The sequence below is a fragment of the Arachis ipaensis genome, chromosome B7 (assembly GCF_059453495.1).
Source record: "Arachis ipaensis isolate K30076 ecotype BB chromosome B7, ASM5945349v1, whole genome shotgun sequence".
In the NCBI taxonomy this organism is placed as follows: domain Eukaryota; kingdom Viridiplantae; phylum Streptophyta; class Magnoliopsida; order Fabales; family Fabaceae; genus Arachis; species Arachis ipaensis.
In genome coordinates, this window is record NC_142442.1 from 302,122 (window position 1) to 326,884 (window position 24,763).

At 32.6% G+C, this 24,763-nt stretch overlaps 1 protein-coding gene across 3 annotated transcripts; it reads left to right on the forward strand.

The window, feature by feature from the left end:
- The first annotated feature begins 1,509 nt into the window (after positions 1-1,509).
- Positions 1,510-7,074, forward strand: LOC107609116 (serine/threonine-protein kinase BSK1-like). 3 transcript variants are annotated; one of them, XR_015892177.1, is made up of 9 exons: positions 1,510-2,450; positions 2,529-2,662; positions 2,750-2,855; positions 2,936-3,021; positions 3,793-3,981; positions 5,662-5,826; positions 5,911-6,024; positions 6,109-6,767; positions 6,867-7,074. XR_015892177.1 is itself a non-coding variant. In XM_088493478.1 (8 exons), the coding sequence occupies exons 1-8, from the start codon at positions 1,925-1,927 to the stop codon at positions 6,361-6,363; spliced, it is 1,575 nt and encodes a 524-aa protein (XP_088349604.1). In that variant the 5' UTR covers positions 1,510-1,924; the 3' UTR covers positions 6,364-7,074. The 3 variants fall into 3 exon arrangements, 1 of the variants encoding a protein (XP_088349604.1); XR_015892176.1 differs by having other exon boundaries at positions 6,109-6,762; positions 6,911-7,074; XM_088493478.1 differs by having other exon boundaries at positions 6,109-7,074.
- The last annotated feature ends 17,689 nt before the right edge of the window (positions 7,075-24,763 follow it).

Consider the following 24,763-nt stretch of genomic DNA (forward strand, 5'->3'; position numbering starts at 1 on the left):
TTTTTAAAATTTTAATTGAAAGGTGAATTGTTGTTTTATTTATTTATTTTGGGTTTGTTTCTTTTTTCAATAAAACTTTCATTTGTGTATTGTGATAAATATAAATTAGTTTTAATTTTTTATACTCAAATCACGGTTAAAACTTTTTATGGTTAATTTTAGCTCTTTACTCCTATTAAGATTACGATGTTTCTTCGATTATACTATTACATTATTTATGTTAAGACACAATTTATGGGAAGTGGATTCTCTTCAGTAAAAAAAAAATTAGATGGTGTTTAGTATTTAATTTCATTCTTTATTGCTCTCTCACTTCTCTTTATTTTTTGTCCCACTTATAGAATTAAAAGTGAAAGATCACACTTTATTCTCTCAAATGTTAAAAAAAGGAGAAAAAATTTATTTCTCAATTTATATTACTAAATTGTTAAATTTCTATCTAAATACTACTAATAAATATTTTTTCTTTCCTAAAACCATAATTATGTGTCACCAAAAAAAAAAAAACCCCTAATTATGTATTTATCGAGTCACTTGTTTTGGTTACTATATTTTTACCGGAAAATCAACTTAATTATGTATTTTGAATATACTCAATTTGATCTGTTTAGTTAACAAAATATTTATACATGCGGTTATGTATTTGAGAATACAAATTTTTGTTAGACCCCCAAACCCCAAAATTAATTTTTACTTGAATCGTTATAAAAAAAATCAAATAATTCTGTTGATATATTTGAGTAACGTAATTGATTTTTTAATGAATTAAATTTTATAAATATATATTATTTAATAAAAAAGGTGTTAAAATAGGTTAATTCTATTATATTAATTCATTTATCCGTTTAAATAAATAAATTTTATTTCTAAAATTAAGTCTATTTAAATTTTGAGTTAAATAGACTGAATTTGATTAACTCAAAAAAATAACAGATTAAATAAGATAGTCTTTAAACTAAATGAATTATTTGTTTACTTTTTATTAAAAAATATTTTTTAACCAATATTTATATGATTCAATTCAAAAATTTGAATAATCAACTAACAAAATATTATTTATTTAACTATTTAAAATTTTTTGTGCTAAAAATAATATATTTTGCCAAATTAAATAGATCAGACAGACTTATTTAATGGCTCTACTCAATAGTTAGTATAGTTTACCGAGAGACTAATTTAATACAATGTCAGCTAGATCCTAAATATGATATTGCTATAATAACGATTAATTACATGAGTAAGTATTCTGTTAAGTAGATTAGTGACAAAATGAAATAATAACCTTAATCCATAGTTAGTATTTTTAAAGTTAGTGTTTATGTTTAAAATTTTCGTAGTTCGCTATATAATATCTGGTACTAATAACATAACATAATATCTAATAGCGTGGAACAAATAATAATAACAATAATTACCAAAGTAAGTCTTTTTATTAGTCTTTTTGGAACTTTTGACTTTTATGTAAATATGAATGAAGTTAAAATAATAAGTTAAAGATCAATAAGTTGCATGAGATAGTAAATTTAGTAATAGAGAGATTGGATATAGAATTAGAAGGTGAAAGCAGGAAATGGAAGGTGGTTCAATTTAGGGATAAGGTAAAGCGAATTGGTTAATGTTGGTGGAAAATACATTGAAGGGTGTTTGAATTAGTAGTGCATGAGAGTAAAAGTTGGAAGTTCAACTAAGCGATCACCCAGGTCTACAGTGATTAGTAACTAGGAGCGGTAACAGGGAAGAAAGGAAATGAACAATTCTTCCCCGTCTTTTCTTTTAAAGAAAAATAAATATAAAAAAAAATGAAAGGGGAAGGAAAGAAGGAAGATTAAGTTAAGATAGAGAAGCAAATGAATGAATCTTGGGGGTTATGCATGGTAGAGCCAGCTGAGCTTAGAGAGATCGCATAGAGAATAAATCAGGAAAGATGGGTTGCTGCCAGTCATCGTTGATGCTGAGAGTGAGAGAGGGAGGAGACACTCACCCTCACCCTGACAAGAAGGAGAAGGAGAAAGAGAAGGAGAAGGAAAACCACAAGGATCAGGCCCCCTACCTCCGCAACCACCAGAAGGAGTCCCTCGCAGTCGCAGTCCCAGCCACAGTGGCACCCGCTGCTCCTGACAGCTGGTGGCTCTCCTTCTCGGAGTTCTCGCTGGCGGAGCTGAAGGCCGCCACCGACAATTTCAGCTCCGAATTCATAGTGTCGGAGAGCGGGGACAAGCCCCCTAACCTCGTTTACAAGGGGCGCCTCCGCGACCACTGGATTGCCGTCAAGAAGTTCCCGAAGGCCGCCTGGCCCGATCCCAAGCAGTTCGTGGAAGAGGCCTCCGGCGTCGGCAACCTCCGGCACCCCCGCCTGGCCAATCTCATCGGCTACTGCTGCGACGCTGACCACCGCCTTCTCGTGGCCCAGTACATGCCCAACGACACCCTGGCAAAGCACCTCTTCCACTGTATGTAATTCAATTCGAATTCGTTTCCTTTTCAACTTTCAAGTCTCAGCTTGTACTTGTTGTTTTTTCGACTCTCAGGGGAGAATCAGACGATTGAGTGGGCCATGCGCTTGAGAGTCGCCCATTATATCGCCCAAGCTTTGAATTATTGCAGCTCCGAGGGCCGCCCCTTGTACCATGATTTGAATGCTTACCGTGTTCTTTTCGACGAGGTATCTAACTCCCCCCCCCCCCCTTCTCTTCCACCTGCTTTGCTTATTCATTCTCATAATTACTCATCAATCAAATCATTCCTTCAGGAAGGTGATCCCCGTCTCTCCTGTTTTGGTTTGATCAAGAACAGCAGGGATGGAAAAAGTTATAGCACAAATCTTGCTTACACTCCTCCTGAATATTTAAGAAATGGTAAAACAAAGTTACATCATTATCTTTGTCTCTCACTTCTTATTCTTCCTTCCACTCTTACTGTCTCCCATTATCTTCAGGAAGGGTCACCCCTGAAAGTGTCATTTACAGCTTTGGGACCGTTCTTCTAGATCTGCTTAGCGGCAAGCACATCCCTCCAAGTCAAGTATGTGCTTTTCTGTTTTACCTGCTCTTTCCTTTCACAAACTAGTTTGTTATTTACTGTCTTAAAAGTCAAAACTAACAGCCTCTGCCTAAAATCTGTTTTCTACTTTTCTGCATAAAATAAATATCTACTGGTTTTCTCTGAACATACTTGGGTATAATACTGGTTCCCGATGGATTTGATTACAAAATTTTGATGGAATTAATACATGTATTGCAATGAAAATTTGTATTTGCAACAAGAAACAAAATTTTGTAGTTTCTGTATGCATCTTTCTCTTTATTAGGCATGCTTAGCCAGTAAACGTAGACTACATAACCAATTACAAATTCCACATGAAAGGGCACATGCGCCCCGAATCGACTTTCCATTTTCACCACCTTTCAGTAGTAGTGAGTGGACTGTTGTCAGTTATTTTTATTATATGTTTCACACATCATTAAAAGCTGTCAATGCCTACATATTTTAGTTAAGATATTTCAGTTTTTCCTTTTTGTGTTTTTCCTGTGGATCTTACCTATTGTTGTTTAAAAGTGGTTCATCTAGATATAGTAATGTTGTATCTTTTGATGCGCAACCATTATGCTATTGATATTATCATATTTTATCCCTGAAATATGATTTTGTATCCATGTCAATTTGATGAATTAAATTCTTTTACATACTTTGATAGTTAAATGATATTGGAAGTTGCAAATATCTGAGTTGAATATTATTTTGTTCTTTTCCTTAGATCATCTCAGTTACTTTTTATATCAAACGTTATTGCAGGCACTAGATATGATACAGGGTAAAAACAACATGCTTTTGATGGATTCACATTTGGAGGGGAAGTTTTCTATAGAAGAGGCAAATGTAGTTGTTAATCTTGCCTCTAAATGTTTGCAATATGAACCTAGGGAGCGACCTGATACAAAGGATTTGGTTACAACACTTGCTCCACTGCATACAAAACCTGATGTATGTATCCTTCTTTGGCTGAGAATGTCAGAAAAAAACTATTATTAACTAACCCAGAGTTTCAAAATTTGTTGCCGGAACAGCCCTATTTAATATCCCACTATGACCTACATAAGCCTTTATTTTGGATGTTAATGTTTCTTAATTTCTAATATTCAAATTAATTGACTCCCAATATTAAATAATTAAATATTTGCTTCTTTGATATCCTATTAGAGTATATAATGTAGTAGTTGACTAACATCTACAACTACTTTGTTCCATAAAATTTCTCATTGCCAAACTGCATCTATGTTGTTGTAGACCCTTGGCTCATTATGCTTGAATTATATCCATTTTGGTAATTCACTAATTCAGCTGGTTTGCTGGTAATATTCCAAATTGTTCTCTTTGAAAATTGCAGTCAAGTCTGGATGATTTGCTTAAGTTCATTTTGACTTTGATTAGGGTTTATTTAGGTCAAAATCATCTCCACATTGTTATATTATAGGTTGTATACATGTGTTTAAGTTTCCAAACAGTCCTAGTTATTGGTAATGGTTCTAGCTGACTTCTTGTGAGAAGTACCTAGCAAAGCATTAGTAATCTGCATTGGCTCAATGCTTATGCCTGAATTATATGAACAGGCTTCATTGACATGATAAGTAAACTGTTCCATAATTATTGTTAGTTTATTACTTTTAAATGCTGAAAGAAAATTTTTTAATTTACTGTTGACTTATTTATACTAATTGAAAGGAATAAAGTGTCAAGTTACTTATTAATGTTGAAGCCTGATATTATATATGTTGATTCAAGTACCTACAAAACTTTATACTCAGAACAACAAAAGCTTGTTCAATAGTATCAAATGAAGTTCATGAATCAGAAGACAAAGTGACAAATTTAGTAATATGTTTATATCTATGGAATAGATCTTGTTGTCATATATTTTGTAGTGCTAACAAAGATGATTAATATATGATAGAGGGTTTATTTGTTCATCTTGTAGACTGTTGATGAACATATTTTCATTATATATCTTTTTCTTAAAAACCAAATTTCAAGCATTGTGACTACAAAGATGTAAAATTTATTCTTATTCACCAATTATTCAACTGGAGATTGTTCACCTTAAAATTAATCTAAAAAAAAAAACTCTTGTCATGACATTCATTTGAATTTGTATGACCCTGTAATTTAGTTATGATTCCAAACTTAAAAGTTATGAAGGCTGAGACTGAGACAATACTATATGTTAAGTGTCTTTGCTTGCAACTGACTTTAATAAGGTCAGTATCACTTTTGAAGTTTGCACTTTGAACTATGTGTAAAATGAAGAATCTAAAGCCACTGCATGCAAGATAGATGATTTCTGTGCCTATACATTGAAGGCTTTAGCCTTTATATTGTCATTTGGTTAAATTTGGTGTCCATCTATACATTTTAACTTTGGTTTTGAGAATTCCCTGCAAAATATTTAAATTTGAGCAGTATGATAGTGCAAGTCCCAAGCTAAAATATATGTGTTGTTTGATGGATGGGGTCAAATAAGTGTCTTTCATGTTTCCAGGGAGAATGGTTATTGAGATATTACAGTGCATATATCTTCTCTTTCTTGATGTGGAAACACATCCCTGTTAAATGTTGTATGGAAGGGATACATAATGCATCTATTTGATTACCATTCTGTTGCTTCAGGTTCATTCTCACATTATGCTTGGCATTCCAAAACAAGAGGAAGCTCCATCAACCCCACAACGGCCTCTTTCTGCAATGGGAGAAGCTTGTTCTAGAATGGATCTAACTGCAATCCATCAGATCTTGGTTGCGACACACTACAGAGACGATGAGGGAACCAATGAGGTAACTATAGGTGCAGTTGCTTTAAAATTTACTACTTTTGGTTGGATACTATGCTATATAATGTTCGGATTTGGATTTGTACAGTTGTCATTCCAAGAGTGGACCCAACAGATGAGAGACATGCTGGAGGCAAGGAAGCGTGGAGACTGTGCATTTCGTGACAAGGATTTTAAGACAGCCATTGATAACTATTCCCAGGTACAATCCAGACCATGTTTGACATTGTAAACGATTGCAGATTTACTGTGAGCATGTTAGTTATTCAGATATGCTTTTGTGCAGTTTATTGATGTGGGAACGATGGTCTCCCCAACTGTATTTGCACGGCGCAGTCTGTGCTATCTTTTATGTGATCAGCCAGACCCTGCACTCCGAGATGCAATGCAAGCACAGTGCGTTTATCCAGACTGGCCCACGGCTTTCTATATGCAATCTGTCGCCCTTGCAAAGTTGGACATGCAGAAGGATGCCACGGATATGCTAAATGAGGCTGCTGCATTGGAAGAGAAGAGGCAAAGGGGAGGGAGAGGATCCTAGTTTGTGGCATCTGGTCTGATTTTGAGATTGCCAATTTTCTGTATAAAGGTTGTTGAGCTGGTAAGCAAAAACTGACGATTGAATCTGAAAAAATGTGACACACAAACACAACACTGGTGGAGTAGATGCAAATGCACTTTGTTTCACCAAGTTATTGGAGAAGGTTATAACCTGAAAACTGCATATACGCTCTAAGTTGTTGGGGAGGAATACCGCTGATTTTTCCACCCTTTAATGAAATTGGTCGATTGGTCCCTAGATTAGGTTACTTTCACCCAGTTGTGGATTGAGGTTTGTTTTTTTTTTTTTTACTTATAAGTTATAACAAGTCAAAGGCCATCAATGATGTTCATTGTGTATGTCTTATTATAATCTCTGCGGACTAATATTATGTTAGAAGTAAGGTAAAAACTCAGGTGAAGTCGACTTCACGTGAAGTTGATACCTGAGAGCCGTTAGATGAAAATTTAGTCAAATCAGTCAAATCATTTAACGGCTCTCAGTATCAACTTCATGTGAAGTCGGCTGCACCTGAGTTTTCACCTAGAAGTAAATATGCGACCTGTCATGTCATCTATCCTTATTAGTTTGGAACTATATATTTCTTTTTATTTTCCGTGATTGGCAGACACACTAAGTGCATAGAAAACAAATATACATCTTTTGTTTCCTTTTTAAATTATTATTTATTTATATTAAAAGTAGCTCCTGCAATTTTTTCTCTACGTTTTTTCTTTTACTTATTTTTTTGATCCCTTTTTATGTCCTATATTAGAAATAGGTTTATATAACATTTTCCTTATCAAATAAGATTTTCAGTTCTAAGAATTGTTTATAAGAATATAATATTTTCTTATTTGTTTTATGTCTAAAAATGTAATTTCCAAAAATGAATTATTTGATAGATCATAGATCAGTATTTGTCTATTTGATACTCTTGTATCAAGAGAATAAAGATTGGTAGTATCTACATTTATTGTTGTATCTTCAATTATCATTTTTTTTTATAATTTGAATTATAGGACAAATGTTTATAGTTCATTCTCGAAAATTTCAAAACAATGTTCAACAATTTACAAGATGAAGCAAGTAATTTTTTTATAATATTTGGATATAATATGTTCAATTATAATAATATTACTAGAAATATAATTCTTAAGAATATATTTTTAAACTCTATATCCATGCATGAAAACTGTCTCTTGAAAAACTTTATCTTATAATAGGTGACCTTCAGCCGGAGCCAAGTTAATTGGATCGAACAAATTTCAGATACTAATGGTCTTAAGAAAGTTAAAAGTACAAAGAAAAACTAAAATATAGTATAGTGGACGGATTTGAAGTATGAACCGAACGAAAATTAGCCCCAAATGGCAGAGGCTAAACTTAATATTTCTAGTACAAGAAGCTTGAATTACAGAAGATATTTCCTACAAGGCACCCTTTTTGATAACCCCTTCTTGATAACTAACCTGTATGTTTCCAAAGACTTGACTCCTTTGTAGTTGTCCTACTGCTTTTTGTGTTTGCCTTCAGTAGGGGTGCATGTGGGCCGGATGAAAGATCCAAATCCGACCCGAAATATACATCGGGTCTATTTATTAGACCCGAATCCGACCTTAGACCCGATGAAACCAATATCCTTTCGGGCCACAATTATAGCGGGTGAAAACCGGGCCGTTAACATTACATTACGTTAATACCTTATTGTAAATTAGCATGTAAAAATATCCAAATTTCCAAGACTCCAACCATTAGTTAACATGGTAAAATTCACTTAAAAAAATATAACAAGAACCAACCCTTCTTCAAAATTAAAGCATAACCACAATCAATACTAATATTGTCTAATAATACCAAATATTTAAATCAATACAAATAACACAATCTTATGTATTAGTCTAAAGTCTTATGCATTCTAAACATAAAATATTAACTTATAGTCTTATAATGACTAATAACACAAAATATTAAGGTTTACAATACTTAAATTCCACATAAGAATAGTCATGATCCATCACTAATAACACAAAATATTAATTGTGTATGATAACTGGGCCACCGGGCCGACTTCGGGTGACCCGAGCTATGATCCGGACCCGACCCAAAATAATGACCGGGTCTATTTTTGAGACCCGTATCCGACCCTAAACCCGATGAAATCACACCAAATTAGTCCCTAAAGTGTTCGGAACCGGGTCGGGCCTTCGAACATGTACACCCCTAGTCTTGAGAGTGAAAGCACTACAGGAAAGAAAGACAGAAAATAAAACACTCGATCATGGTAAAAAAGAAAGAAAAGAAAATAATGAAAAAATGAAAAATACCTCTCTGAGATGAAGAGTCAGGTTCTTTTTCGTCTCAAACAAGTTACCACACCAACAGCAAAGAACCTTATACTCGTGGTGTTTTTGTCGAGCATGCTCCTCTAAGAGTCCGTTTGAAAAGTAGCACAAGCTATTTTTTTTTTTACTTTTAGATTATAAAAAGTCATAATCTACGTATTTGGTACAATTTTAAAAAAAGTTTTTAACTTGCCGAAAAATTAATTTGTAACTTTTTTAAGAAGTAGAAATATATGACTTTTCTGCTTTTCGATAAGTCATTTTACCACTTACTTAAAAAAAATTTAATTTCAAAACAAAAAAAATCTATTTTCCTTTATAATTCTGTGAAAAATATTGACCCTTCACCACCATTTTCAAGCAATATTACAAACCTCACCATTTTCACGTAATGATTCATCTGATGGAAGTATTGATCATCCATCACCATTTTCAGACAATATTGCATCTGAACAACATACTGCATATATTCCTTCTAAGTATTTTTTTTATCATTTTATCACTCTATTTTTTTATTATTAAATTTATATTTAACTGTGTTATGAAATTTCAGTTTTAATTTTATTTTTTTCATATGTGATTTTATAGCTTGTTATTATTTTCAAAGTTAATTATAGCAAGTTCTTGATCTCAATAAAAGAGAAGAGAGTTCTAATAGGAGTAAAAAAAAAAAGCAACAAAATATACATTGACACACATTTTATATTTATTTTTTATTTTCACCTACCATATCATACACAATATTAGTGATTAGGTTATGTAAAATCAACATTCAATATTGGAAAATATTTGTTATTGTCGTTATTTTAATATTCATTCTCTTCTGTAAATTTTTTGAGTTATTTATACAAATGCTACAACTTTAAAATAAGTACTTTTATAACTAAAAATCCAAATAAAAAATAATTTATTTATAAGCTGCTATTAATAAAAGTACTTATGCTTTAAGCTCTTTTTCCAAAAGAACTTATTTAAGTTATTTATCCAAACTGGCCTAAGTCATTCCGATGATTGAAGATCGCCCCTTTGCAGTAAACACAGGTGAACCTTTCTTCCACGGGCCTAGAGCGAACCTCTTCCACATAAATGTGCACTGAGAAAAGATAAAAAAAGAGAAGTGATATATTGTTACTTAGATTATTTTTTTATCAATAATAGGCTTACCATTATAATTATTTTTTTAGTTAAAGTACATAAAAAGTACATAATATATAAGGTGTAATAACTCAATAAATTATTTTTTTTGAATTACCTAGATTATTTCTTTATCAATAATAGGCTTACCATTGTAATTATTTTTTTAGTTAGAGTACATAAAAAATACATAATATATAAGGTGTAATAACTCAATAAATATTTTTTAAGAGAATTTTTCATTCTCTTCAAAAAAATAATTTGTTGAGTTATTACACCTTATATATTATGTACTTTTTATTTACTCTAACTAAAAAAATAATTACAATAGTAAACCTATTATTGATAAAAAAATAATTTAGGTAATATATATTATAACAGATTTTCGGATGGTAATGTCAGTAATGAAAATAAAATAAAAATTTATCTCTCTTTTATGAAAAGTCAAATCCCTTTTCCTCTTAAATCCATTCCCACATACATGGTACATAATATCACATTTTGGGTGATGTAACTTTGTATGGGAAGTCATTTCCTTTCTGTTTTGAAACGCATCAGCACAATTGCAACATTGATACAGTGCTTCTTCCTCCATTCTTAAAGACTTGAAGTTGGTGTAAGAAATTGGAGGGTTCTTGAAGTTGGTGAAACCAACAAAGTTCACTGGTAAAACGAACAGAGTTTACTGACAAATAAATTGGAGGGAAGAAAAAAAAGTATAGGAAATATTTTAAGTGTATTGGAAAATACTACTGTACACCAGTTAAAACAGTTATTTTAACTGTTCATTTCAATTAATATATATTATATATATTTTTTATAATTCAGATTAATAGTTAAAACAATTAGAATATTAGTACTCTCGATGTACTTAAAATGTTTCCAAGAATATAAATCTATCATCTATCTATTATATACTAGCATTTGACAGAATTTATTTTTATCACAAAAAATTATTTATTCTGGATAATATTTTTAACTTTTTATTATATCAAAATGTCGTACATAGGTATAATTTTAAAATCTGAGTTCTTCTCATATTAATAAAATATTTTATTATACAAAGATTTTTAATGTTAGTCTAAATATATATTAAGCACAAAATAAAAAAAATAAATATGTTATAGAAAAATTTTTTTGTTCATGAAAGTAAAACTAAATTACACTTAAGATTTAAAATTATATTTTTTTTGTTAATTAAAATTATATTCCTCTTCATTTTTTTTTAAAACACTAAGATTGAATTCGTTCACATTACCTGACGATGACATTAAGAAATTCTAATTAGAACTGTTAAAATAAGTTGGGTCCATTAGGATTGTCACTTTTAGAGTTGTTTAAGGTGCTTGGCTGCAAAATAAATGGACAAACCTATTTACTTGTTTTTTTTATTTTTTTATTCTTTTTTTCTCTTTTTATTAATTTTATAACAATTTTTTTTTTAGCAATCTAATTCAAATATCTATACTTCTAATAAAAAACAACTCAAATTCCAACCTTATCTATTAAAGACAAAAAATTTGTTCGAAAATTAATATTTTAGATTTTTAGTCTATAATATAATTTTTTTAAATAAAAAATTATCTATTTAGACAAAAAAAAATAAAAACTAAACTCGTTAGCCCATTTTGTCCATTAAACTTTTTTTTAAATGGTCCAAACTCTCATCTTAAAACTCTATACATACTTGTACATAAGTGTTACACCTAGAAGTGTTAGTCTAATGATGAAAAGAGACTGAATTTTGATTTTTAAGCACACTTACAGAGAGAAAAATGTGTGTGCACTATAGTTAGCCAAAAGAAGTGTCACTAGAGAGTTAGGTTTCTATTTCATAGATAATTATCCTAGAGAAATCAAATATATGTTAGATGATAATTGTAGAGAGGTCTCCAGAGTCCGATTTATTTTTTATATGTAATTTTCGGCTGGACTTGTAGACCTTGTTTTAATTACCATAAAAAAAATAAAACAATAATAAGTGTTACACTTAGCATCATTCTCCAGTTTAATTCAATTTAATCGAATCTTTGATGGCACAACTCAAAAAAAGGGGGGAAAAATTGAATTTTTGATGGGAAATCAAAATGTGAATATCCATAGCTCATTTTTATGGACATCTAAATTTTCCATATTATTAATCTACTACTACTACAACTACCAGAAACAATAAATAAATAAATAAATAAAACAAAAATAAAAACTATAACAACTAAATATTATATTACTTATCCAAATGCAATAGATACTGCACCATTTTCGTTTGCTTCTTGCCAAAATTTGTGCTTCAAAACTACTCACAATTTAATATGGGAGATTTGAAGTTTTTTATATTTTGGCTTTGAAGACTTTAAATTTCAATGTTAAATAGCAAAGGTCTTTGCACTTGTGTGTCATGTGGTTGTCCTACAAAAAAGACAATACATGGAATACCATTCACTGGTTGCAATAAAAAGATGAACGGATTGTTATCTAAAATAACAATCTGGTTTAGATACTTTGAGATAGAGGTAATAAAATCTTTAACATGTTCTCGGTATTTCTTGAAACCAATTAGAGCACCTACAATGGTGAGTTCCTCTTTCACTTTTTTTTGACACATAGAAACTCTAACCATTGGAGGAGAGAAGGAATGAGTTCCCGCATGGGTCTCAAGGTGAGGGAGTCCCTCTAAACAGGGACTCAAGTTAACCAATAATAACTTGCCATTTGGCAAGTTATTTTAAAAAAATAATAATATAAAATCTGAAATAATTAAATAATTATATTAAATAATAAAATAATAATTAAATTAGTAATAATTATAATAAAATTTATATTAAATAATTATATTTTTATTTAATTAATAATTTATATTAATTATTTAAAAAATAATTAATTAGATTAAATAATTAAATTTTTATTTAATTAATGATTTATATTAATTATTTATATCATAATTAATATTGAATATTATTTATATTATTATATTAAATTATAATTAATTAAATTTACTTACATTAAAAAATAAATTTAATTTTTACACCTTACAAAATAATTCTTAGTTGAGTTAGTTATTTTTATTTTTAAAATTTAAAATGCTAACGATATTATTAAAATTAGCAATTGTAAACACAAAACTATAAATTAGTGTAATCCCGAATTATATATTGTGTATTATTATTATATATGAATTTATTTAATATTAATATCTTTTAATAGTGAATTATTTTTAAATTTATAAATTTAAATAATATTATTAAAAAAATCAATTACATTAATTTTAAGTATTTTAATTAATTAATTAAGTGGGACCACAACAGGGACTAAAGTTAGTTCCTCCTAATGGAGAAGAGATAGATGCTTTGAGTTCCTATTTACCGTTTATGATGCAAAAGTTGATGTGGAGTTACTTTTTATGACAGGTGGGCCATAAATAGGGATTGAGATGAGTTCCCTATTGGAGATGGTCTTAGCAATTTAGTAGAATACTCATTTATATAGGAGACAGTATTCTAAACCTTAAGCTAAAAAGTACCAAACATAAAATAACATACAAGTTCTAGAAAGAATTCAAATAACTCAATGATATATTGTTTGCTAAGAGATCAATCACATTCCTCCGTTACTAAAATAATTACCAAAAATATGAAGTTTAGCTACTCACAAACATTGAAAATAGTCATACGTAACCATTCTTTATACCAAACAAATTGCCAAAAAATCACCATTCCTAAAGACTTGAAATCATTTTTGTCAATAGAGTAAAAAGCACAAAGATAAATTCAAAAGAGTATAGATATCAAAGTAATACAAAAATAAATGCACTAATAAATGTGAGAATAAAAAAGAACAATTGATATAAAGTTTTTATATAAGACCACCAAAATTTCATCCATTTAACTATACAACACTCATGTAGTTATTATACTCATCAAATTAAAAAAAAAGGTACAAATTTCAGATACTAATGGTCTTAAGAAAGTTAAAACTTAAAAGTACAAAGAAAAACTAAACTATAGTATAGTGGACGGATTTGAAGTATGAACCGAACGAAAAATAGCCCCAAATGCAGAGGCTAAACTTAATCTTATCAGAAACACGCACGTGCATTAATTGGCCATGGTTTCTTTTTCTTAAAAAGTAGCTGTAGAGATTGAAAAGATCAAAGTGATGTTGTACTCTTGTGCTGTCCTGGTTTGCATTTGCATATCACTTTTCCGGAAAATTATTTTCCACTTGAGTAGTGTTGTTCGAGGCCTATAGCACTAGCTTCCATTTGTATGTAGAGTAGCTTTAGGAACCAGCACATTTTATCATTTGTAACTATTAATTAACTATCATTAGTATATTTTTAATGGTGTAAAATTATATCTACTGGATTACACATTCTTTTCTTAATCATTAAATGTTGGTTAGATTTTAATAAAAGTGTTGGCCTCTAAAATTTTCTCTTTATATGTGTGTGCAAAGCAAACTATATTTATTCAAAAAACACACTCGTACAAATTAAAATAGTATATAAAACACAAAGAAGTGAAAGAACACTCGTTGTTAAAAAAAAAAAAAAAACTGAATATTAACTTTTTTTTTCTCTGTATTTTACACGTTTATAATATGTCTGAAAACAAACACCTATTTATATTAATTCCTTTCATGGGTTAATTACTGCCTTAAGCTATTGGAAAAACAGAAATAATCTTAATAAAAAGCAGTTGATTTTAATAATTTTTGTCAGTAATTGATTAATATAAATATTAAATTATTTTTAATAAATAAATTTTATTGATTTATGTGTACAAATTTTAATAAATATATATAAATATAAGGTGTGTCAATTATGTGTATAAATTTTAATAAAATATAGGTATAAAGCTATATACTTTATGGGTATAAATTTCTATAAATATAAATACAAATTATTACTAGTTAAATGTTAACGTAAAATGATAATATTTGCTAATTATGTAATATTGATGTATATAATCTATCGTGTTTTTAAGAATGTTCCGAAAAAAAAAACAACTCAATCAAAAAAATGTTATATGTATAAGTTTTTTTTTGTGACACAGTTAAACGTAAAGTTTGAATGAGTGGTAAGTGAGAGTGATTTTGATGTAATACAACTTGTACGTATAGCATTACTTTGTTATATAATGTAAAAAGTAACTTTATAAAAGTGTTCTTGTTTTTTTGTTTAAAGTCACTTGTTATTTATGAAAGAGCCTAGCAGCGGAAACGACACAAATGTCCAACACAAAAACAATATGGAAGCACTCACAACACAATATGGCAGCAACTATAACAAGCAAATATAGCAAGTAAAGCAATAATAAGAACACACCGAGATTTTAACGTGGAAAACCCCCTCAAGGTAAGAGGTAAAAACCACGAGTCGTCCAGACCAATGAAATAGCTCCACTATAATCAAATGAGGTACAAGAGAGTCTCAAACAAAGCACAAAAATGTGCATATAACCAGCCAAAACATCAAAGCACCAAAGCTCACAAATGAAAAGCAAGAAGATGAAATATACCCAAAAAACAGAGCTGCTGTCGAAGCCAATTTCTCCCTCTGTAGACCTCCAATTAAAATCTCCACCGTCCAGAATGAAGAACAAGATGTGAAGAATCTACAGTTCAAATTTCACGTCGATCCAACGGTGAAAGAATAAGAAACTGCCGTTCCAAAATTGCTGCTCTGTGTAAAAACGGGAAACCTAATTTCTCTCTTGCGAAGCCAATTTCTCTCACTGCAAATCTCCAATCAACATCTCCACCGACCAGAATGAAGAACAAGATGATAAGAACATGCAGTTTAAATTTCAAGCCGATCCAACGGTGAACAACTGAGAAACTGATATTTGAAATTTACTGCTTTGGGCAAAAACGGGAATTTTGTTTTTCCCCTTCTCTCTCACTTGGTGGCTACTCTCACTCACTCTCAATGACCCCAAAAATCTGAACTAGGGTTGTGGCACAATGGGTGCAAGAGACACCCTCAAAATGTTGGGCTTGGGCCTCACAAAGGAGAGAAAAACCCAACAAATCTCCCCCTTCTCGACTAGGTGGAGGCTCTCGCCATTCCGGCGATCAAACAACATGTTTCAAACTTTTCTCTTGACAATGCTTTTGTCATCATATCAGCACCATTGTCATCAGTGTGAACTTTCTCAAGTTCCAACAACTTTGAATCTAACACATCCCGTATCCAGTGATACCTAACATCAATGTGTTTAGATCTTGGATGAAAAGTAGAATTCTTGGCAAGATGAATAGCACTTTGGCTATCACACAACAACACATAACGGTCTTGCTTGAAACCAAGTGCTGCAAGAAACTTCTTCATCCACAACAACTCTTTACATGCTTCAGTTGCTGCAATAAACTCTGCCTCTGTGGTAGAAAGTGCAACACACTTTTGTAGCCTTGACTGCCATGAAATAGCTCCCCCTGCAAACTTGACCAAATAACCTGAAGTAGACTTTCGAGAATCAATATCTCCTGCCATGTCTGCATCAGTAAAGCCAACTAGCAAAGGTTTCTCACCACCAAAACTCAAACTCAAGTTAGTTGTACCTTTGAGATATCTCATAATCCATTTAACAGCATTCCAATGTTCTTTACCTGGATTAGAGAGAAAACGACTCACAGTACCAACTGCATGAGCAATGTCTGGTCTAGTACACACCATAGCATACATCAAGCTTCCAACAGCTGAGGCATAAGGAATTTCATCCATTGCTTGTTTCTCCTCATCAGTGGTTGGACACTGCTTGGTACTTAACTTAAAATGAGGAGCAAAAGAACTAGCAACACATTTGGCATCATTCATGCCAAACCTTTGAAGCACCTTCTTTATGTACTTCTCCTGTGACAAATAAAGCTTCTTGGAATCTCTATAACGAGTAATAGTCATGCCCAAAATTTGTTTGGCAGGACCCAAGTCCTTCATAGCAAAGAACTTACTCAACTGTTTCTTCAACTCATTAATCCTCAAAGCATTCTTGCCCACAATCAAAATATCATCCACATAAAGCAAAAGAATGATAAAATCATCATCAGAAAATTTTTGCACAAATACACAATGATCTGAAGTTGTCTTACGGTAACCATGCTTCCCCATAACAGATTCAAACTTCTTGTACCACTGTCTTGGAGCTTGCTTCAACCCATAAAGACTCTTCTTAAGCTTGCACACAAAATCTTCCTTTCCTTTAACAACAAAGCCCTCCGGTTGCTCCATGTAGATCTCCTTGTCTAAATCACCATGAAGAAAAGCTGTCTTCACATCCATTTGCTCAATCTCCAAATCAAGAGACGCTGCTAATCCAAGCACAGCACGAATGGATGACATCCTCACAACAGGAGAAAAGATCTCCTCATAATCAACACCTTTTCTCTGGCTAAAGCCTCTAACAACCAATCTAGCCTTATACCGAGGCTTAGAATTGTGTTCTTCATTCTTGATTCTGAATACCCATTTGTTCTTCAAAACTCGCATACCCTTCGATAGCTTCACCAACTCATAGGTATCATTCTCAAGCAAGGACTTCATTTCTTCTTGCATAGCTTCAAGCCATTGAGCTTTGCTTTCATCTTCAACAGCCTCTCCAAAGCATTCAGGTTCTCCCCCATCAGTCAACAAAACAAACTCATGTGGAGAATACCTTGACGAAGGCTTTCTCTCTCTTGTAGACCTTCTAAGTGCATTTGCAGGAATTTCTAAAGCTGGTTCTTCATCTTGATCATCATCACCAACTTCATCAAGTATTGGATCAACTGTTCCATCTTCACCTGCACTTGTATCATGCTCATTATTTTGAGCTTCAACTCTACCATCTTCTACCATAGGCATAGAGGGAGTAATATCCAAGTCAGAAAAATCATCACTAGGCTGAACCATTGGCTTTTCCGCATTATCAACATCCTTCAATGTTTGGTCTTCAACAAAGACAACATCTCTACTCCGAATCACCTTCTTGTTAACAGGATCATAAAACCTGTAACCAAACTCATCCATGCCATAGCCAATAAAAATACATTGCCTAGTCTTTACATCAAGCTTAGATCTCTCATCTTTAGGAATATGAACAAAAGCTTTACATCCAAAGACTCTTAAATGATCATAAAAAACATCTTTACCTGACCATACCTTCTCTGGCACTTCAAATTGCAAAGGAACACATGGTGTCCGGTTCAAGACATGAACAACAGTGCTCAAAGCTTCACCCCAAAAGGATTTTGCCAATCCAGACTGCGACAATAAGCACCTAACTCTTTCAACCAGTGTTCTGTTCATTCTTTCAGCCAAGCCATTCAACTGAGGAGTCTTCGGAGGAGTCTTCTGATGTCTTATACCATGCTCTTTACAATAAGCATCAAATGGACCTGAGTACTCACCACCATTGTCAGTACGAATGCATTTCAACTTCTTCCCAGTTTCTCTTTCAACAGAAGCTTGAAATTGCTTGAACACATTCAAAACTTGATCTTTGGTCTTCAAAGTGTAAACCCATAATTTTCTAGAATGATCATCAATAAAGGTTACAAAATAGATAGACCCTCCAAGTGTTCTTGTCTTCATCGGCCCACATACATCAGAATGTACCAAGTCAAGTATCTCCGGCTTCCTTGAAGGTGGATGGCTCTTAAAAAAAACCCTGTTTTGTTTCCCAGCAAAGCAATGGTTGCACTTTTGCAAAGCAACCTTACAACCAGATAAAAGATTTCTCTTGGATAACATATTCATACCCTTCTCACTCATATGACATAATCTCTTATGCCATAAATCAGTTTCATCAACAAACTCAGCAGCATTAACAACATCTTTCACAATCTTTGCTTGAGTTAAATAAAGAGTAGAGTGTCGAGTACCTCTAGCAACAACCATGGAACCCTTGGTGAGCTTCCAACTATCACGAGAGAATGAGCTATCCAAGTCTTCATCACACAACTTACCAACAGAAAGTAAGTTCAACCGAATATCTGGAACATGCTTCACACACTTCAAAGTCAACTTGGTACCGTTGGAGGTTTCCAAGCAAACCTGTCCAACACCGGCACATTTTGCAACACCTTGATGAGCCATTTTTACATCACCAAAATCACCAGGAGTATAGGACGTAAACAAATCCCTCCTAGATGTAACATGAATAGAAGCACCGCTATCAATCACCCAACTAGTGCTATTATCAACAAGGTTAACAGATTCAAACTCTTCAACAACAAGAAAATCATCATGAGTTACATTAACCTTGTCTTCCTTGCTACCATCATCTTTATTTGTGCTCTTATCTTTACTTGCCTTGGCTTTCTCCTTCTTTAGCTGCCAACAAAATTTCTTCACATGTCCCTTTTGACCACAATGATGACACTCAATATTCTTATACTTTCCTCGAGACTTGCTTCTACTTTGATCTCTACCTTTAGGACCTCGACTTTTGCTTCTCCCCTTAGACTCAGAAACAAGAACATCTGAATGTGTAGTCGATGTACCTTGTGACTTTCTTCTCATCTCTTCATTCAAAACACTGCTCTTGGCAAGATCCATAGAGATTACACCATCAGGAGCAGAATTGGACAATGACATTCTGAGAATTTCCCACGAGTCTGGTAAGGAGCCAAGAAGTAACAATCCTTGAACCTCTTCATCAAACTTGATACCCATGGAAGATAACTGATTCATAATTCCTTGGAAATTATTCAAGTGATCTGTCATTGATGTCCCATCTGTATACTTCAAAGCCAACAACTGCTTGATCAAAAACATCTTGTTATTCCCAGTTTTTCGAGCATACAACTGTTCAAGTTTAATCCAAAGAGTCCGAGCATGTGTCTCTCCAATAATATGGTTCAACACATTATCGTCAACCCACTGCCTAATATATCCACAGACTTGTCTATGCAACAAAGTCCAATCATCATCAGATTTATCATTAGGCTTCTCTGTACCAAAAACTGGTTGATAAAAATTCTTGACATAAAGCAAATCTTCCATTTTTGACTTCCACAAATCATAATTAGGACCATTAAGAGTGATCATCCTACTAGTATTAGTATTAGCTTCCATTGTTCACAAACTCACAAGCCCAGAAAAATACCAACAAGCTCTGATACCAGTATGAAAGAGCCTAGCAGCGGAAACGACACAAATGTCCAACACAAAAACAATATGGAAGCACTCACAACACAATATGGCAGCAACTATAACAAGCAAATATAGCAAGTAAAGCAATAATAAGAACACACCGAGATTTTAACGTGGAAAACCCCCTCAAGGTAAGAGGTAAAAACCACGAGTCGTCCAGACCAATGAAATAGCTCCACTATAATCAAATGAGGTACAAGAGAGTCTCAAACAAAGCACAAAAATGTGCATATAACCAGCCAAAACATCAAAGCACCAAAGCTCACAAATGAAAAGCAAGAAGATGAAATATACCCAAAAAACAGAGCTGCTGTCGAAGCCAATTTCTCCCTCTGTAGACCTCCAATTAAAATCTCCACCGTCCAGAATGAAGAACAAGATGTGAAGAATCTACAGTTCAAATTTCACGTCGATCCAACGGTGAAAGAATAAGAAACTGCCGTTCCAAAATTGCTGCTCTGTGTAAAAACGGGAAACCTAATTTCTCTCTTGCGAAGCCAATTTCTCTCACTGCAAATCTCCAATCAACATCTCCACCGACCAGAATGAAGAACAAGATGATAAGAACATGCAGTTTAAATTTCAAGCCGATCCAACGGTGAACAACTGAGAAACTGATATTTGAAATTTACTGCTTTGGGCAAAAACGGGAATTTTGTTTTTCCCCTTCTCTCTCACTTGGTGGCTACTCTCACTCACTCTCAATGACCCCAAAAATCTGAACTAGGGTTGTGGCACAATGGGTGCAAGAGACACCCTCAAAATGTTGGGCTTGGGCCTCACAAAGGAGAGAAAAACCCAACAATTTATTATAATATCAAGTTAGTTTAAGAGAGCAGAGATCATAATTTATTATTAATATTTTAATATTTGCAAATTGGATTGATGCCTAACCTAAGTTGTCACTTGTTACCACGATGGCGACTCGATTCGAAGATGTAGAACTTTTTTTGGTGTCTACAGATGTTGAAATTATATAAAAAATTGTACATTAAACACACGCGCGTAGTTCAAGCACATAACAAATTTAGAATGGATTATAATTGGATGCAAGTGTTTCATGATGTGGATTTGAATGCATAGTATATATGGTTTTTTGAGGTGCGTCGATTGCATTTATTTTTGTTGATTTTTGGTGGGATGCAAAATTTGTCAATATAAAAAGAAGGATCCGGTGTTTAATACCATGTCATGATACCACTCATCCCAAAAACTTCAGCTGATGAAAAAAGATAACACTAATGATTATATTTTTAATACTCTTTAAACTTCTATTGTACACATTGTATAAAACTATAAATATTGACTCCTCATATTTTTCCTAAAAAAGATATACATTAAATGCAAACTACTCTATATCTTAGAGAATGAATCACTTAAAGCCTTAAAGAGTAGTGTTATAAAAATCATGATTCATGACCTTAATGTAACAACCACCATAGTCATCATGATGTAACAACCACCATAATCATCATGATTTATGACCTTAATGTTTTTATAATACTATTCTTTTAAGGCTTTAAGTGATTCATTCTCTAACATATACAGTAATTTGCATTTTAATGTATATTTTTTTTATATTGGCAAATTTTGCATCCCACCAAAAATCAACAAAAGAGGAGTGTTAGGGGTAGCAATTTTTGTGATTTATCGCGATCAAATAGTCATTAATGATATTTTTAGTAGTGTGAGATTTTATCTAATAGTGTGAAATTACTCACTTTTCTTTTACTGGTTACATGCTGGTCAGAATTTAATAAAGTTGCTGACCTCCGAGACTTTTCCAGCATATAATTATTGCCTTTCCATCGTCATTATATATTTATGTGTAATCACGTTGGACACTGGTTCCGCTGTCATCAACTCAATAAGAAAGGGTTATGCTAAGTAATCAATGACTTTTTTGAACAATATAAATAATTACCAATTAAATAAAAACATATTACACCTTTAAATTATCCACCTAAATCTTAATATTAGAATAATCATCCGTACACCTAGTGAAATAAACATTCAATATATCTATTATTCACATTGATTAGTATTTTAATTATTTACTTATCTTTTCCATAAAGAAAACATTTAAAAAAGTTTATTGAGGTTGGGACGAGACCAATTCTCTTGTTCACATGGATCAGATTACGTAGGTCTCCAAAAAAGAAATATGGTGGTGACGGGCTGGTGGCTAATTGCCACCCTGCTAAGTCCCTAACATATTAATTTCATGAATTCAAAATACTAGTTTATGACTTATATAATTTGGTAAATTTACTATGTACATCTACTGGTAAAGATCAGAAAAGATTAAATTCGAGGCATTGGTCTTAACTCCTTGCCTGCACATCATTTTATGTATCAATCACGAAATATTATAGATATATAATAGGATTGATTAACATCTAAGATAAATAAAAAATAAATATGGATTATCTTACCTTTCTTAATCACATCATCTATATAATTCATGATATACATATATTGAAGAATTCATGTATAGTCTCTACTTGTTCATATATGGATGACTATATATTGACCCATCGAAACACAGAGAAAAATATACGGAATATAATTAATATTTTGCCACCTCATTCCTATTATATTTAACTAGTAGTGTATCCTGTTACATAGGGGTGTTCGTAGTGTAGTTTAGTTCGGTTCGATTTTTAAGAGAAAAGTCATCCGATCCGATTGTCTAATTAAATTGCAGTTCGATGTGGTTCAATTTTTTTCTATCGAGACCATCCGAATTAAACCAAACCAAACCAATTAAAATCGGTTTGGTTTGGTTTGGTTTGTTCGTTTTTTTTAATTAATTCAAAAAAAAAAATAAAAATACTACCATACTATTTCACAAAATCATAACATTAAAATCAACAAACACAAATACAAAATAGTTAACAAAATATTGGTCTAATGAAATTTAACCACAAAAGAAATTCAAATACAACAATTAAAGAAGTTTAAAAATTCAATAGTCAACACGACTGAAAATAAAAATAAATTTCCATTAAAAGATAGCCAAGTTATACATTCTAATAATAAATTAAAGAGAACAATTCATACCATGATACATGTACCCGAATCAATGAATCAACTCAAAGTTTAAGAGCATATAAGTCATGCTAACTAAAAAGGTGAATCTTGAATCATATAAGTTATCAGAACCTTCTATGCAACAATAAGAGCAAGACTGTAATTAGATCCATCAATCCAGCAACCATCCAATCAACCCATTGATACATACATACATACATACTTAATTCATCATCTAGAACCATATGATTAAAATAAATTTTAAGAGTAAACACTCAACATGATAAAGAATAAAGACATCTACAAAATTTTTTGATTTGATTAATAAAGACATCTATTCAATTCAGAATTACCTCATCAATAATCAATAATAGCAGCAGTGAATCCTAAGTAACAAGAAAGTCCCGAATTTGAATCAAATGGAAAGCAACAAGAAATAGTGTTAAAAAGTCCAAGTAAAAGCAGAGGCTCAACAAAATCAGACAGCAGAATAGAAATAGAAGTGAAACATATCCAAGGAAGGAAGAAGAAAAAACCGAAATAGTGCTTAGTAAGAGCAACAATGAATCAACAAACAAGAATACCAACAATAAAGTAAACAATACCAACAAATAACAACAATGAATCAATGATTATTGAACAAAAATTAGTGAAATAACATAGTAACTTATCAGCATTATTAACAAAATTTCAAAACAAACAAAATAAGTGTAGAAAACTAAAAATCAATTCAGAATCACATAATCACATAATCAGAAAGTGGCCAGAACCCAGAAACGCTGCTGGGCGGAGGTGGCGAGCTGCTGTGTTGATCGTGGGTGGCCAGAACTCAGAAACGCTGCTGGGTGAAGGTGGCGAGGTGCTGCGTTGATCGTGGCCTCGTGGGTGCTGTCTCCTGTGCTGCCTGTTGGGTCAGTCGGTGGTGGCGAGGTGCTGTGTTGATTTGGGTCTTCGCATTCGTGGTGCACCGGCGGTGGGGAATCTCTGCTCTGTTCGGCGGTGGGATTCGGAGGAAGGCTTCGAGGTGGTGGGACTTGGGAGAAACGTCGGTGTCGCCGGCCTTGAACTCAAGGACGTGGGTGGCTGCTGGCTGGCTCCGTGGCTGGGTGCGCACTGCGCTGCACAGAGGGCGAGATATAGTGCGATGTGCGTTGCGTGGTTAGGTTTCCATTGGGGATTTGGGGGTTAGGTTTCGATTTGGGGGTTAGGGATCGGAGGGGAATCGCGCAACAGTAGCACACTAGTCACTAGCTCTCGTTTGGGGGGTGGGGTTGGTAGTTTTTAGTCGAACCGGTTCGGTTAGAGTTTTCATGCTAAGAATCAAAAACCGAATCGAACCACAAAAAAACAGCAAAACAATTTTTTTTCGGTTTTTAATTTATTCGATTTTCGATTTTTTCAGTTCGATTTGTCGATTTAATTCGGTCCGAATCGATTTTGAACACCCCTAGATTTAATTCGGTCCGGATCGATTTTGAACACCCTTACTGTGACGCATGAATAGTATATTTCTTTCATTGTATGTAAAATATTAAAATTATGGTATATTAATAATTAAAAAAAGTTGAAGTAGGAAATATTTAGAAAGAGGAAAATAATGATTCCAACAATATAATAATGGATGGAATAAAGGTTAAGAGGCACATGCATAATCGGATGGGTGTGATATATATGCGGGCACATGCATATTGTTCTACAAATAGGGCGTTGCGCTTAGAAGTAGTTGGTATAGAGTAAGGAGAAAGAAAAAGAAAAAAAG